The 16,958-nt window shown below is 36.9% G+C and overlaps 1 protein-coding gene across 1 annotated transcript in view; it reads right to left on the reverse strand.

The window, feature by feature from the left end:
• Nucleotides 1-1,521: 1,521 nt before the first annotated feature.
• TAFA5 (TAFA chemokine like family member 5) overlaps nt 1,522-16,958 on the reverse strand; it is a gene marked incomplete at both ends in the record, with an annotated part of 362,745 nt that continues 347,308 nt past the window's right edge. Inside the window, 2 exons of the mRNA XM_082752195.1 lie at nt 1,522-1,581; nt 2,328-2,455. Of these exons, the coding sequence (XP_082608321.1) occupies nt 1,522-1,581; nt 2,328-2,455 (188 nt within the window). The remainder of the gene's footprint in view (nt 1,582-2,327; nt 2,456-16,958) is intronic.

A 16,958-nucleotide genomic window follows, 5' to 3' on the forward strand; every position in this document is an offset into this window, starting at 1 on the left:
TGGTATTAACACAACAGCTAGTCTCAGTCCATCAGAGTTCAATACTGTTCTGGCCACAGTACAGGTAGTAAATAATTGTCTTCAACATTTACCAGTGATTTCTCTGCTAAATGATCTACCACCACTATAACAATCCAAGACCTAGTGTCAAGCATCTTCACAATACCAACTAATATAAGCAGGAAAGGCCTGCAAATACTAGATTAACAAATGTGAGTTAACAAAACTGGTAGTTAGCAAATTAAGTACCTGATGTGGCTATCACTGCAGATATAGTTAAGAATTATTTCCACTTAATAATATATTTAATGTATATTCACGTCATATGTTAGGTCATTCATTTCCCAATACTTCCTGGTGACCATTTTCCTAGTCTTTCCTAGCATAGTTCTGATCCTTTCCGCTATACTTAGATGCGACAATGGGCCTGACAACTCAGGTGTGGATTACAACTAATACTGCATTATGTCTTGGGGTTTCTTTTTGTTTGCCTTTTTTTTTTTTTCCTTCCTGTTCTGGATTCAGAGCTTCTTTAAACATTCTGAGTTGCTAGTCTGGCTTGACTGAAAAGTACTGTGTGTTTGTTGTGTGTCTGCATGTGTGATACCAACTGTTGAAGGCTGCTTGATGTTAGATGAGGGCTTATGCTCAGAGCTGTTCTATAGTTGGCTCTTTGGCAGAATAACTCCTCTCCAATGACAACTCCATGCTTTGTGTGGGGGAGATTCTGCTTAATAATATTATACTTGTCATAGCCATAATTTAACTGAGATGGGGCATGATTATAATTTCTCGTGTTAATCAAAATCATGAGTCATTCAATTCATGTCAATAGCATTAAAGAGCTACACTAACAAGTAAGAGTTCAGAATCAGGCTTCTGGTGTTAAATCTAAAAGGATATCTGAAACCTTTTATTAAAAATAGAAAATGAAGGATACATCCTCTGCTTACTTTGCATTACTCAGCCATGCCGTTAGCATAAAACATCAAATAAAGAACTATAATGACAGCTGATAATGTATCATGGTACATGGGTTATCTGTTTACCACAAGTACAGAAAACACTTCCGCATTAACAAGACTTAAGATAATACTATCAACATGACAAAGTTATTATATTAGGACTCGGAAGCCAACATTAGAGTTTAAACTATTTATTCCCTTCCTGTCCTTTTTTTTTTTTTTTTTTTTTTTTTGAAGGACATAAAGGCAAACAATATTTAAGTAAGACCTCAGAAAAGGAGTTAGCTTTGCAGCCCTGTCCATAATGAAAATTACATCTAGCAAGTATAAGAGCATCAAAATAGTGATCATAATTCATAGAGTTTGCTTTGCATATATCTTAGAAAGTCTTATCAAATATTCAGTCTTTTTATAAAAGAGAAAAAAAATATAATTTTCTAAAATATAGATATTCTAAAGCTCTAAAAGGCTTTGTACTGCTGTCTGTCTCCTCCTCAGACAGAGAAATTGTGCAGGGGATGATGGGCCTTAATTTAGTCCTCATTAATAAGTACTTTTAAGACAAAATATTCTTGCAATTGCCCTTATTTAAATTACACTCAAGCTCCCTGTAAATCTAAAAAAGATTATAGGGGAAAAATCATGTCAAGAGGTCTAGCAAGCTATCCTCTATTATACTTCTCAAGATTTTTTTCCATTTCTGAAGTTAGGAAATTATTGGCATTTGAGAATATTTTCTAGAAATGTTTGATATATTACAGGTCCTAGAAACTATCACTGCCGTATACATGCTCAAATTCACTACAAGTGCATGTGCCAAGATACCAAATCAAAGATTTGAGGTTTCTATCAATAAACTGGGATCAAAATGAAGCTAAAAATATAAGCGTTCTTCTACTAGGACTTCTATAGGTCTCACCAATTCTCTCGTTGAAAACTAAAGATCTATCTGTGCAACTTGCTTTTCCAGTATGGTAGGAATAGCAAAAACATTTCTTCCCCATTTCCTAGTGAAAGCTTTCTTTTTGCCCTGCTAGACCATGTGTTCAGTTTTGTATTTTACACTTCCTCTCATACAGTGAAGGAGTAAGACACTGTCTTCAGTCTGAACACGTGTTAAACCACTGGTCCCTTTTAAGAAAACCTTGAATAATTTCCACTCTTGTAAGCATTACACATTTTTACTTTCTTTGTGGTAACTTTGCTATGCATTGCAATAAGCACACTTGGACTCATAGATTAATTATAAGGCACCAGACCTTACTTATCTGTACTGAAAAAAACAATTAGAAAACTCACTCTTTTTCAGTAAACCACAGTGGAAAAGAAACTAAGGAAATACAGAAAAAAGAAGTGACTTACCGTGGTTGTCTTTATCCGACCTCCTGGTTGTGTACAGGTCCAGCCTGATTTATTGATTAGCAAATCACAGCCTTCTCCTTCTAAACATGGAAGCATTTCACACCACTGTTTTGTTTTGATAATTCGTGCTGAACAGAAAAAAATAAAAATAAAAAGAGGTTTGCAGGAGAGTTCACATTTCTCTTATCTCTAAGCACTTTCTCATTAGTTGTCTATTTTCATAATCTAATAATGCTACCATAGGTTATGATTCACAAAATTATTTGCACCTGCTGTGCCAACTAATTTCATTATAAAAATAAATCTTAAAAAACAACAACAACAAACGAAATATAGCCCTGTTGTACATAAAAAGAACACAGAAGTTAGCTAACTTTTTAATGCCATGCTTCTTACCGTCATTGAAATAGTGTTTGGAATGCTAACCACTGGAGCCTTATTATTCTAAGTAATCATTATATAAGGTAGCCTAAACATGACCCATGCCGGTATCCATTGTGTTATACACTGTATAAACCTGATATTTCTTATTCTGAAGAGCTTACAGAGAGAATAGACATGAGAGCAAGTGTAGAGAGAAATGCAATAATCAGTTAAAGAGGTCAACATAATGGCAGCAGCTGTGAAACTCTGCAATACTCACACCGGTAGGCAGAGTTAGAGGCAGGCACTAGGAACATAAGCAGGATGTGACAGCAGGCTGAGGGGAGGCCTCATGGCATCTCCTTCGTGAGGGGGGTGGAGGGATGGGTGCTGAGCTCTGCTCTCTGGGGACAGCAACAGGACCTGAGGGAGCAGCATGGAGCTGAGACAGGGGAGGGTCAGGCTGGGTATTACAGAATCACAGAATTTCTAGTTTGGAAGAGACCTCAAGATCATCGAGTCCAACCTCTGACCTAACACTAACAGACCCCACTAAACCACATCCCCACGCCAAATGGGCTGCCATGGCCACCACCACTTGCAGTGTGTGAATTAGGGCATCGATGCTGAGTTTTTTTGGGTTTGGTTTGGTTGTTTTCTTCTTCTTTTCCAAGAAGACAAAAGGAGAGGAAATTTCAGGCTGCAGTGAGCTGCGTACTCAGGCCATTTTCATTCAGCTGAACACAAATGAAATTTGTAAAACAGTATTAAGCTGAAGGTGGTGGCAAAGGGAAAGGTTCTTCACCCACTGGGTGGTCGGGCACTGGAACAGGCTGCCCAGGGCAGTGGGCACAGCACTGAGCCTGCTGGAGCTCAAGAAGCATTTGGACAATGCTTTTAGACATAGGGTCTGATTTTTGACTTTTGGGTGGTCCTGTGTGGAGCCAGGAGTTGGACTCAATGATCCTTGTAGGTTACTTCCAACTCAGGAATCCATTCTCTGATTCTATGCTCAGGGAAGCAAAAGTGAGGAAATCATGGGGAAGGAGACAATAAGCAGAGGGAAAAGAATTGAACAAGTTATTACCCTATTACTACAGGGGAAAGGAGGTCTAGTCAGAAAGGTGAAGGTCCCTAAGTATCTGAAAGATGCTGGGTTGCGCACTTTGTGTGCTGTTAGTGCTTAGTGTCTCAACTAAGCTGGCTGTGCAAAATATCCTGAAGGTCACATAGCAAGTAGTCATGGAACAAGAGAGCTCTGACTGCATTAAAGTGGATGTGGAACAACTGTAGGGAGATTTTTTTTTTGTTTGTTTTTTCCCAAGCCAGGTAGAACAGTAGGTTTAATTCCTGTAAACTTATTTCTGGGTTATAATACTACAGCATCTGAGTTCAGCTCTGTAGTATCTGGGTTCATTCTGGAAGCATATTAATTAATATTACTAATATCAAACATTTTGTAATTCTTTCACTCTATCCCTGGAGGCAAAATTGTATGGTGGAGTGTTAGTTTGGGATACTTTTTATAAAATGCATATACAGACACAGAATTTCTTGCATTGTGCCATATGTTCATGCTAAATTAGGTAAGGCTCCCAAAACAATCTATTTTTTACTCAGACTGTAAGGTTTGTAATCCACAGAAAATGGTCTTCATTTCCTTCAGAGATCATCTTGGCAATATTAGACTAGGCTATGAAAAAGCTTTGCCACCTCAACTTGTACATATAAGTGTGTTTCAGGATTCAGTGAGAGAACAAATTCCACATATAAGGACACAGATCATGTTCTCTTCTATGTTCACATGTGACACTATTCTCAGAGTCATGCAATGAATCTTCAAAAATCACAAGCCAAACAAAAAGAGAGCTACAGGGGAAAGAAGTGTACATGAAGCTTCTGGTGTTTCAAATTAATGTCAGGTTCAAGGAGCTTAAAAGCAGGCACATACCCGGTGGCAGTGGCAGCTCTTTGTGCTCACCTGAATATGTGATTCAGCCAACTTACCCTCCTGACTTCCTCTGTCTGGAACTACTTAAGAATACAATTCCCAATGCCGCTAGATCATAGCAAGAAATAGAACTATATTTTAAAGTCTTCTAATAAAATCCTTTCCAATATTTTGACATGAAACAACTTGTGTCCTCAGTTCCGGTACAATTGTTGGTAAGCTCTAGCAATATAACGAACACTGGTTTCTTTCAGTGGAAGTTCAATCTGAAACTCATATTAAGATTTTCATTATAAAAACTACTTTAACTCCCAAACATCTACATAGGAATTTGCTCTGTTCATTAGGTATTATATATCACCAGAGGAATGATTCCCAAACAATTTTCATAACCACAATTTTTTTTGAAGCAGATCCACTAAGTTTTTATGAAACATTATATATATATATATATTTATATATAATCAGATTGTACTTGGGGTTCATAGGTACTGCTTTGTTGAGAAGTGGATTGTGTCAGTTTTCAAGGCTAACATCTCCTATGTAACAGATAATAGCGACATTCTTCCTGAATGCATCCTTACTGAGTGTGCATTCAGTTGCAGACTTGACAGGAAAACCTTAGTAAAATGTTAACAACTAACCTCACCCATTTGCATTTATATATTTTGTGATTCACATATTGAAATGGCTATTTCTATCAATGTCTCAACAATATGAAGGCTCAGTAAAAGACTGAATAGTCAGTTAAACTCAAAATATTTATATTAGATTGCCTCTGCTATCTCAGGTGGGAGGTTTTCCTGGAAACATAATTTGAACTAATCTTCAAAAATATTTTTCTTTCCTCTGTGGATTACTCTTGATACTTGCTTGCTTGCTATCTTAGAATGCAGCTATCTGTAATATCACAAATACATGAAGCCATTGCTCTGGGTATTGGCTATATCCACACAAATTTAAAACATACCCAGAGAATTTTACAGAACATAAAATCTAAAACATATCTTAAGACTAGCTTATGCATCTATATAATTTTATTTTATTTTTTTTTTAAATAATCAGCTCACATGGTCTAAAGTGCTCTAGCTCCAGGGCTGCCTCCAGTGCTGCAGCCCTGGTGTTCTGACCCACACCGCCGGTACTGTCTGCTTCCCAGGATCTCTCTCCTCTTACAAATCTTCATGTCCCTCCTATACTGCTCTTTCCAAGATGACACATTTTACTCTCTCTTATCCCTCCCCCCCTCAAGTCTCTGCAATTCCCTGGTACAGTTTAATCCAGCAGGTGCCTTCCTCCATAACAGGGTTAGTTTTATGTAAAACCTTCCAGACAATTCATATGACAATTTCATATAACACATGTGGATTCATATTCCTGTCTTAACAGGCCTTGTTTTATGGGCCATATGCCAAAAGTAAGCCAGGTGGGCCAGTTGAAGTATTTATACAGACATACAGTTCTGTTAAGCACATGCAGCCACATCAGAGGCTATATCCATATCTGTGGGATTATGCCTATTTTTGCATTTTTACTTTTCAGTTTGCCCACTATAGCAGAGTATCACGGTGAAACTAAATATATAATGCAGGGAGCAAAGCATACAACCATTTTATCAGCACAATATCAAGAATTTCTATCAGTAATTTGAAATGAGTTACACTACTCGAAGCAACGGAATACAATGTATTTCCTGAGGCAGTATAGTTGCATTTTTACTGTGTATATTCACTGGGGGTGAAATTCAGCCTTCTGCAGACAGACAGCAAAAAGCCTATCACACTCTTCAAACCCACTCCAACCTCTATTATAAAGAATTAAGTGGCACTTAAATGATACATAGGCTTTGTGCAAGCTTTCTGCAAAGAACTGAATTTCATCTTAAGAATCTGATCTGACACTGCTTTGCATCTCCTAAGAAGGGCTGTGCCCTTTCACTTAAGCTGAAGTTAATAGGAACTGACGGTGCTCAGCACATGGTAGAATTAGTTTCCTGGGTAATGCCATTTGAACTGGAGAACAAATGGGGCCTATCCAAGGGCTTCTCATACAAACAGGTCTGACGTGCCAGGCAGACAGAGGTGATACCAACATGATGCCAAGCTACCCACTAAAATGTTCTTAAACATTCTGTTAAATAAAACATTTCACAATGGATTTCCAATGGAGCTGTTAAAAAAATAAATATAAAATAATAATAGTAAAAGCTCCATCCAAAAACTGAGAAGTGTTCCAGAACACCATGGATGATTTTCTGCTAAATATTGCAATTAGACATGTTTTGTCTCTAAGCTTCTCAGCTAGTTTAACATCATATGTATACTTTTCTATGGAAAAACAGATTTATTTTCTATAGATTCTTTTCACACATTCATTCCACATTCATATAGTTATTGATGGCTGCATCTCCACTCAATCTCACAATGGAAAATCATTAAGTTTTGTTATAGCAGAAAGTGAGATAAATTTGAATAGTGGCAGTAAATGCAAAAACTTACAGCTGTGTAAAATAGGTTAGATTAACAATGTCAGATTGTAAAAGATTTAAAAAAAATGTTGGTGAAGGTACTTGGAAATAATAATAAAAATAAAAAAGTGTATTATTTTTTCATTGAATAAGAATGTTGGTAAAAACAGCATTTAGATACTGATAATATGAGTTTGGGATATACCATGGTTTTAGGCATGAAAAGTGGTGTGTGAATTGAATATTTACAAATCGTAATGAAAATCATGGTAGAAGTCAGTCGGTTCCAGGTGCCTGAGGTAGCAAATGGAAGATTCTGTGTAACGGAGAGCAGGGAAGATTTCTTCCAAGCCCAAGTGGAATACTGAGTTTTTAAACGTGCTTCTCAAATGATGACTTAGATTGCCTGTAATTCTTACAAAATGATATTCTACTTCACAGTATTTTTTTCAGTGATGACTTCTTGTACTTAATGCAAAATGTAAAGTATGCATTGGAGAAAATATTTCCTTTTTGATTTTCATACCTTATTTCATTGTTGTTTTCCTTAAACTTTGAAGAAAGCTCATCACCGTAGCTGATTCACAAAGTTCAGGAATGCCATTTTATGCTTCATTAGTTTAGATGTAGCTTTATATTTATCCTAGTGATCCCTTTCCCCCTTTAAAGAGGATCTATGCCTACTATTATTGATCACCTCCAGCTGATCCCAAATGGTTCCATCATCTCACACCTCACATCTCACTACATCCATATTCTCTTTACCTCATGTTTTTTCTATTTCTTCTTCCATTTTATTCAGCTGTAATCTGCCTCCTTTACTATTTTAACTTTCCTCCAACCATTTCTATCCTCTGCCTGATTCAGTACATACAGAATCTACCTACCAAAAAACTTTGCAGAACTTATTTTGTTTAGCTAGTTTTACCTAGGACTGCTAAATTATGTTAATTATCCCTATTTTGTACATAAGTTAATTGACTTGCCCAAGGTCACAAAACATTTTTTTGCAGTGCTAAAAGCAAAACATAGTGGTTGTTTGTCCAGAGACCTTTCTTTGTCCCATTTAATACATATATATGAGAAATTAACCAGAAAATAATTTTATGAAAGTAATAGGCTTTTAAAAATATTTATCAGTTAGATTGCAGCAGCAGAAGAGTCCAGCAGAAACACAAGCTGAATCAGAGTTCTTTAACAAGACATTGCAATCATGAACTGTCTTTAGTGCAGCAATTTGACTGTAATAGTGTATAAGTCCCAAACATTAATCTATTTTACTATACAACAAGGAAACATCACAAAGCTTGGATACCTTTTACAGCAGTTATTCTACTCCACTTAAAACACTGGAAGCAGTGTTAATTCACAGAGTTAGCTCGTCTCAATTATTTATAGGACATCTAAACCAAAGACTATTCAGTTCTAAGAACAGCAATATAGCAATGTCTAGACACCCATTTTGTCATTTTGCACTTGCTGTCAAGACTGGGAGGGAGCTTGAGAAATACATGGAAAAAAATGTTCTCCTGCAGGCTACCAAGAAGCTGCAAATTGACAACAGGTAACGAGATGAAAAGTAGAAAACTGAATGACAGGGCAGAGGCTCTTTGTGCAGCTCACCCCAATCATTGCTGCAGTAAGGGAGAAATCTTATTGCATCCCCATGGTTAAGAAGAAACCTTCAATATTGACATGTTCCATACAGATGAAAGGATGACAGATTTGGTTTAATGGAAACTGCACCACGAGCAATGTATTTTGGGGAGGAGCAGGAGATGATCTCCGAATTATGCACTCATCCATGTCATCCCAAACTAGCACTGCCTAAGGAACACTCCTGCTAGTTAGAGGCATAATCCCTAGGAATTCAGCTGTGGCATGAGGTGGATGAAGCTGTGTGAATACCTAGCAACCTCCATAAACCACAGCAGCAGAGGTTTAATTTCAAAACTACTGCATTCAGCAAGGCATCCTGGCATCTGTTTAATTTTATGAAGGTACCTAATGTTTTGCTGAATCTTCATAAAATTCTTTCAAATAAATACATACTGACAACTTAAGAATAAGAAACTTCAAAGATATTGCAACAAATTAGAAATGGCTATTAATACATATTAAATCCCCAGAACACTAGACAGAGGATGAAAACAAAACAAACAAACAAAAAATACAATTAAACAAGATTCTGCAAGCACTCTAATGAAATTCAACAGCTGTTATCTTCTTTCCCGTTGGTGTCTCCCAATAACAGAATTTCCTCATTACGATACACCAATCAATAAATAAATACCCGAACTATGAAAATAAATATATAAGAGTAAATGCACAGGAACAAAAGATATCTAACCTTCTGTAGTGAATAAACAAGCATGTATTTATGTGACATCTCTCTTCAGTTCTTTGAAAGTCCTAAAAGTACGTGATTCAGTGATCTAGTGATAGATATCTCAGATTGATCTACATCCAGATGTTCAAATACCTGTATGACTGAAGCACTATCCTAAAATGGAAAATGCCCTACAAATCAGTTTCACAGTCGATTTATGTCTGTTTCAATTTAAAGTTTCAAGGGCCAATTTTCTTCTGTTTATAATTGCGCTCATTTGAGACTGTAGTATATCTCTGCATTTGTTCTCAACCTCTTGGCCTTTCTCTGGCAATTACTACAATTGTTCGCATGGAAAAGCAGTACAGCAAATATAACACATCTTTTTCAACTGCTTATAAAACAATCTAACTGTTAGAAACAGAAAAAAAATGCAGTATCATTTGCCAAGTCTTGCAGGGTCACAGCAAGCATTCTGAGAGTCATACTAAATAATAAATGCAGAAAAAATATACATGTTAGAGTTTTCTGGAGACATATTACAAGTGTTACTAGCCTCTTCTAAAGTGCTGTTTTCTAACTATGTATCACAAGGCCAATATTTTCAATAGGCAGCCTGCCCCACAATTTTAGGCCAATTCAGAACTTGCCTGAATGCCCAAAGATGTACATATTCACAACTTTTCAATCTGTGAATGATCTAGCACTTCATTGTCTGTGGGTAGTTAGCATTTGCCATCTAATAAGAGATGCTAATTGAACACCTACCCCTAGAGAAAGCCTTTGTCAGGACTCTGTGTCTTCTGTTGCTGTCCCCTGCTGTTCTGCTCTGCTGTATTCAATTAGTGTGCTGGAAGCAAAGTAAAATTTACTAAAAATCTGATCTGTGATATGCCAGCAAAGAACCCTTCAGAGATTAGCTTTTCATCACATTTCACTTTGCTGCCAGCACACTGAAAACAGCAAATTTAACTGGATGGGGACAGCAATTTCAGACCCAAAGAAGAGGATCTGAAGACAACAGCAAAGGGCAGAGACAAGGGAGTAATATAATGGAAAGTAACAAGAAAACAGATAATAGAAAACAAAGAATAAGACAAGAAAGGAAGGTAAAAGAGAACAGCACAGGACAAAGTCCATCTAAATGTAGTAGCTACTGAGGCAGTTGGACAAGGTCAAAAACCCATGCAGCAACATGTTCAGTGAAGACGGTTGAAGACAACATGGGTAAGTGAAGGCTAAAGAATAGAATTGATTTTATTTTTTTATTTTATTTTTTTGTCCCTCTCAAGTACACCAGTTTCAATCCTCCCGATATGAGCAGAGTACTGCAGTGGAAGACTAAATTCACTGTGGTTAAACGAAGAATGTAAAAGAAGTAGGCAGATTGTCATGAGCACCCCTGGTGCTCAGGGGCAGCTGCAGAATATCTGATTCTGCGCTCTCAGGAAAGAGAAACATGCTGAAATGACAGCCAAGTCCTTTTTGGGATTCAAGCTGCACAGCAAATCATGTACCCAGGTTTACTACTTACGTTCAATGAACACTGCACACAGTCAATAAGAAAAATAAAATAAAATAAAATAAAATAAAATAAAATAAAATAAAATAAAATAAAATAAAATAAAATAAAATAAAATAAAATAAAATAAAATAAAATACTCTTAATTTGACACTTCATCTTTTGAATGGACAAAGAAGTGAGAAAGAGAATGTGAAACTCCATGTGCTTAAGTACAGAAATTAGTTACTATTTAATCCTTTAAAGAGATTTCTTTGAACTTTACTTGTTCTCCATGTGTATTTTGAAAGCAAGACATTTAGCAGAGTGGTTCTCCTCTGGCCCTCATTGCTTTTGGTACTTTCCAAGTCCAGTGTCAGCATGTACACTTCTGCTGTGACATGGTGGTGACATTTTATTGTGCACTGAAAGCAATAATAATGCAGCTGTTCTGAAGGCTTCCTTTGTCAACAACCACAGCAGTGGGAAACTCTGCCCTCCTTTTGTCACATATGCAAGAACAGAACATGCAAGCAATTTGAATTGAAAAAAGCTCAGTGACTACCACAGAAGGAGACTAACAGCTGCCTCTGTGTGAACAATTAAAAGTATTAGAAAAGAAAACTCAGCAACAAGGCTGCGCGTATCCCATGTCCCCCATGATTTTCCCCTATTCCACAACTAGATACTCCATGCATTCTTTGCAAATCAACGGTACCTGAATGAAAAATAAGAAAAAATAAACTAATAAAATGAGCAAAACAGGTGAAAATGAAAAGGAAGGAAGATGATTAAATAGTTATCACTTTCATAGTGAGGATACAAAAAATATATCCAGTTGTGCTACTTTTGAAAATTGTTTTTATAATATTGTCAGTACCCCAAGAAACTTCCCAAAGTGAACTGTAATGTTGACCTTTAGATGGCTTGGAAAATGGCTTTTTCTCATTACTTCTTTCTGCCAGCGTTTGACCAGCAGGAGAGCAAATACAGCATAAATTGTAATTCATATAACATGCACTTCACTGGTATGCTCTCCGTGGGAAACAGTGTCACAGATGGATGTTTGTAACATGTTGACTGTATGGTCAGTCCCAAATCTTGTCAAATGAAATGGCCACCTGACATCACAACTGTGCATAACATAATTTCTGCCTGACAGATGAAGCCACTTGACTTTTTTTTTTTTTTTTTTATGTAGCTTTAATAATTATATAAAATATTGCAGTTCCTTACTAAAGATTTACATAATTTGAAGCTTAAATATTTTTCCTCTCTTTTGTACTTAGCTTGTGTAATGACTATTCTCCAAATGTAGCAAAATTCTCAGCATTAAGTAAAAATTAAAAAAAAAAAAAGACAAATGTCAGTCTTATATTTATATTTTTCTACTTTTAATGTATTTTTATTTATTTATTTATTTATTGGTAATAAATGAAGTCTCAACTCAATCTGAATTTAATAATATTTATAAAAAGAGTATTTATAAAAGGCAAGTAAACAACGCTGAGGGCGCGGGGAGTCTATGCTCTACCAACACTCACACACGAACATCAAACTTTCTAAATATACAGAACATTGCTTTTACATACTAAACCCGAGTACACCTACACGTATGTACAATCAAAAAAGGTATCAAAAAGTCCTTTAAGTTCCATGACTTTACAGTCTCCATTTTCCATTCCTTTTGAACAATATGTCTTGCTTTAAGTTGTCAAGCAACTCGGCCTTCGGGCCTTATGTATCCTAATCTTCTTGCATCGAAGAAAAACATATCCATCTCCTTCTGAAGGCCAATAGGGCCTGGGTCAAAAGGCACGTCCTGGTCACCAGGGGGCGTAACAGCAAAAGCCTTCGATGGCTGTAGCAGCAGAGGGGCCGATGGCGTACCAGTCGGAGCAGTAAGAGAGCCCGCAGCTCCCTCACTACCTGGCAAGCTACTCGTTTCTGACTGTGGTCCCGCATGGATCTTTAAGGCCTCAGAGATTGCTCGCCAGGTGCTGAGCAATCCCGCCGTTACCTTGTCTTTTTTAGTAGCAGAGTCCCATACCTTGAACTCAATTTGGTCCCATATTTCAGGATCATAAACTGTCTGATTGTTAATAAGGAGAATAAGCTGTAGGGTTACCAGGACAGTCTTTGTTTCTAAGGACGTATGATCCCCCATAATGCGCAACTGCTTACCAGCGAGGGGCAGTTGTGCGCGCAGGTCTGCTTCTCTCAGCTTGAGCTTCTCTCCAGCTCTGGTGCGCCTATTTCCAGCGACTTTCAGAACGAGCTTCTTTGAGCAGTTTGCCGAGTTTGGCCGAACCTATCTTCATGAGGCGATCAGTGTGCCTGTTCCCGTCCTAGTCTCCATTCTGCTAGTCTGTTCCTTTTCATTCCTTCTTTCTACTTCTTTATTGACGACATAACTTCATAACTTCATCATTTTGCTTTTTTTTTTTTTTTTTTTTTAATAATCTTGAGGACAGGTTCTGCTCTTATACCCTTCTCCCCACAGCAGTCCTTTTCAAAAACAACTTTTCATTGGTCAAACAACTTTGCATATAACAGCAACAGCAAACACCCATCAACTTCCATGCCTTAATGGCTGGAGAACAAGTAACCCGAGACTGCATGGCATCTTCTGAATCACCCTTCTTTGTTCCCTCTAAACTCTTTTACATTCCTGATGGCCTCATCGTTAAGAGTTTGATGTTACCATCAGCCATGGGGCTTGCCGACCCTCATGGCCATACTCCCACATCTCCCCCTTCTTTATTAATATCAACCATCTTCTTGATACAAATTATTATGCCATGATATTGTATAAACTCACTTTAGGATAGAATAAATCTTGTGGTTAAAAATTAATGAGAACAAAGTAGCTGACATCTTGCTATCTGTCGACCTTCTGTTATGTTGAAGCATCTTGTTAATTGAAACATCCCGTTATCTGTCGACCCTCAGTCAGGCTGAGCCTTGAGATAACTTGAGGCAACCTTCTGTTTTGTCTTGTTAACTGAGATATCCCGTTATCTGCCGACCCTCAGTTAGGCTGAAACTTGAGATAGCTTGAAACAACTCAGCATTTCTACAGCTTGGAAAACAACATCCTACCTGGCATTTTTAAGCAAAAGATGAAAAGTGCATCACGAGGAAGACCACAAATACTCTTTTTATTGATAATTATAGCCATTAAATTGTGCCTTGTTCTAGTAGCTTGCTAGAAGAAATTACAAGGGATATAAAAGCACAGATCTTAAAAACTCTTGTGGGAAGTTTGGAATTATACTTCACTGATTCTTACTATGCTTTAGTCATTATGAATTGCATTTCTGCTTAGTCTTCGATGTTAAATCACATGTAGTAAACATATGAACAGATTTTTGCTAACCAGGGCTTATTTTTATCCACTGTAATATTTAGACACTTGTCTTTAAATTAAAATTCAACTCTCACTTTCCTTCTTCCAGGTTAGTCTTGGCCCAATGTTTTAATTAGTCAGTTTTACAATGAGAGTTTCCTTATTTAGTTAACTGAGTTAAGGCCTTAGCTAATTGTTGCTATCTTTGACTGACTCATGAAACCTGAAGTGCTTGAAAAGGCTTCCAGTGATATGTGTCTTTGGCAACAACCTCTTTGCAAGACAAGCAGACAGACCTGTCTTTCAGTGCCTACATAGTCTGAACAGGAAATGTTGTCATGTGTAAATTTCACTCCACATCTTCAAGAAACGTGGTAATATAGCCAGTATTATCATCAGAGTATCTAGAAGATGTTCTCTGTTCCAGGCCTCAGCTTCACAAGTACAAGTTTCTTGCCTTCACAAAATGGGAAAAATATAGGATTAAAAGCAAAAGGGCATACTAAAGAGTATGAGTGTGTTCCCAGTCTTCCAGTGGGGAGGCAGAATGTCCAATTGTGTCTTCTTTAAAAACAAATTAATTAATTAATAAATTAATAGAGATTTTAAAAGTTTGTTAAGGAAGTTACTACCTGCTAAATAAGGTGGTAGACCACCACCACCCTCATTGTGGTAAAGATACTGTAATAACAACCCATTATGAAGCTGGTTGTTTTCATCTAGAATTTTATGATTTTATTTTCATGTTTCCAGCGTTAATGCTTTTCTTCATTAGAATACACATGCTTTAGTTTTTAAAATTGACCAATATTAAGAGTGGCACCACAGAACCTGATGACAGCAGTCACATTCTTTCTCCTGAAGAAATGAATCCAAATAGAATAGTTTGTGCTGACAGAGTTTTAGATGCCTGAAACCAGGGGTATGTTTAGGAATTTCAAGAGACAGATGTGATTTCTTTCACAATTTGAGAGTTTCTTTGGGAACTGCTATGGTTGAAAGGACAGATGTTTAGAGAAGTGTCTTGAAGTTAATATAATTAAATGTATTTATTTACAAGAGTGGGCAGGAATGGGAGTGCATCAGGCAGCCTCATTTGGCATGTGGCTGTGCTAAGTAAAGCAGTCAATGGCCTTAGATTGAAATAAATTTTCAAAGAGCTAAGGACAAGACGTAACACAGGATCTTCTACTTTAAGTACAGGATTGTTTTTTTTCATTGACTTGCTTTTCCCAACATAAACCTATCTGCATTCAGAAAAACAAACAGAACAAAATAAGCAAACAAAAAAATCCCAGACAAAACATTCACTGCCTACTTTTTGCCTTGGGGAGTGGAAGAGAGTACACATGACAGACATGAGCCACATTGCTCAAGCCCTGCTGAGAGACATTCAGGTGCTGTACCTCTGAGTACTGTGTGAGAAGCTGAACGAAGCAGAATAATGTATTAGCAAACCAGGCTTATTTGTGGATGGTTTCATATTTGGTGGGGAAGAATAATGTGATATAGGTATGGCATACCTCTTCTCAAGCAAGCAGTACTATCTGTGAATAGAAATCCTTCCAGATTCTAGCATACAGCAATTTTATTTTATTTTCATTAGGCATGGAAAGATAGATAGTATAGATGATTTTCATAATATATAGAGGAAAGTGAGGTACAAAAAATTACAGAAAATTTTGTGTTCTATCAGCTTCCTGAGTGTTATGTTCACACATTTTTTTGAAGCATTAATGGCAAACACAGTAGTTAATTGTGTATACAGGCCTGATGCTGAATTATATCTTAGACAAAAGAATAAATGATTTATGTGATTATTTTTTTCTGTCCTTATTTTTTTCTGTTATTAATGTGTGATGCAAATGTGTTCTGTGTTCCTATGAAAAAAAAAAGTACTTTTTTTTTTTTCCCTCAGTTTGGCAGTTCAAAATCCTTAAGAAAAGAGACACTTTTAAATACAAATGCATGAACATTTTTAATGCTATCAATTTGGGTCTATTATGACAAATTCTCCTTGGTTTTATGGCTTATGGTATACCTCAGGGGATCAACAGAAAAGTTAATTGTTCCTTAGAGATGTACATTTTCCACCCCTTGCCCCACAATCAACAGCTTGCAAAGCAGTAACAGAATATGCAAAGAAACAAAACTGAGGATTTAAAATGATGTCTTCTTGGAAAGCTAGTTCATACAAAAATAAAGGCTGAAGTGTGTGGCTCAAACATCCCTCCAGCTACTTGCAGAGACACGACTTTAGACTATACTGATTCAGATCTGGTCCAGTTTCTGTGCTGCTTAGCCTTTGCCTTTGTTATTCTGGGTCTGTTGATCAACACATTAAGAGCGTCAACCAAGACTCTATCCATGTTTTGACCAATCGGTAAGGAAAAGCTTAGCAGCATTCTGTTCTGTGCTTGTTTATTCAGTGTGAAATAAAGGCACACAAGAGCTTTTGTGGGGTAGTTTCTTTTCTGTGTCTTGTTTACCCAGCGTGTGTTGTGCTGGAGTGAACTGGGGGTAAAACCTTCCAGACAATGTTACAATTATCAAGTTTATCAACATGTCACAGGGCTGTGAAGTTCAGGCATGTGGAAATATTGTAACTATATTATAATAAAGATCTTTTTTGTCCAGTTAGATTTTCTTGTCTATCCTATGTCTTTATATT

Source organism: Aythya marila, assembly GCF_965140915.1.
Source record: "Aythya marila genome assembly, chromosome: 1".
Classification (NCBI taxonomy): Eukaryota; Metazoa; Chordata; class Aves; order Anseriformes; family Anatidae; genus Aythya; species Aythya marila.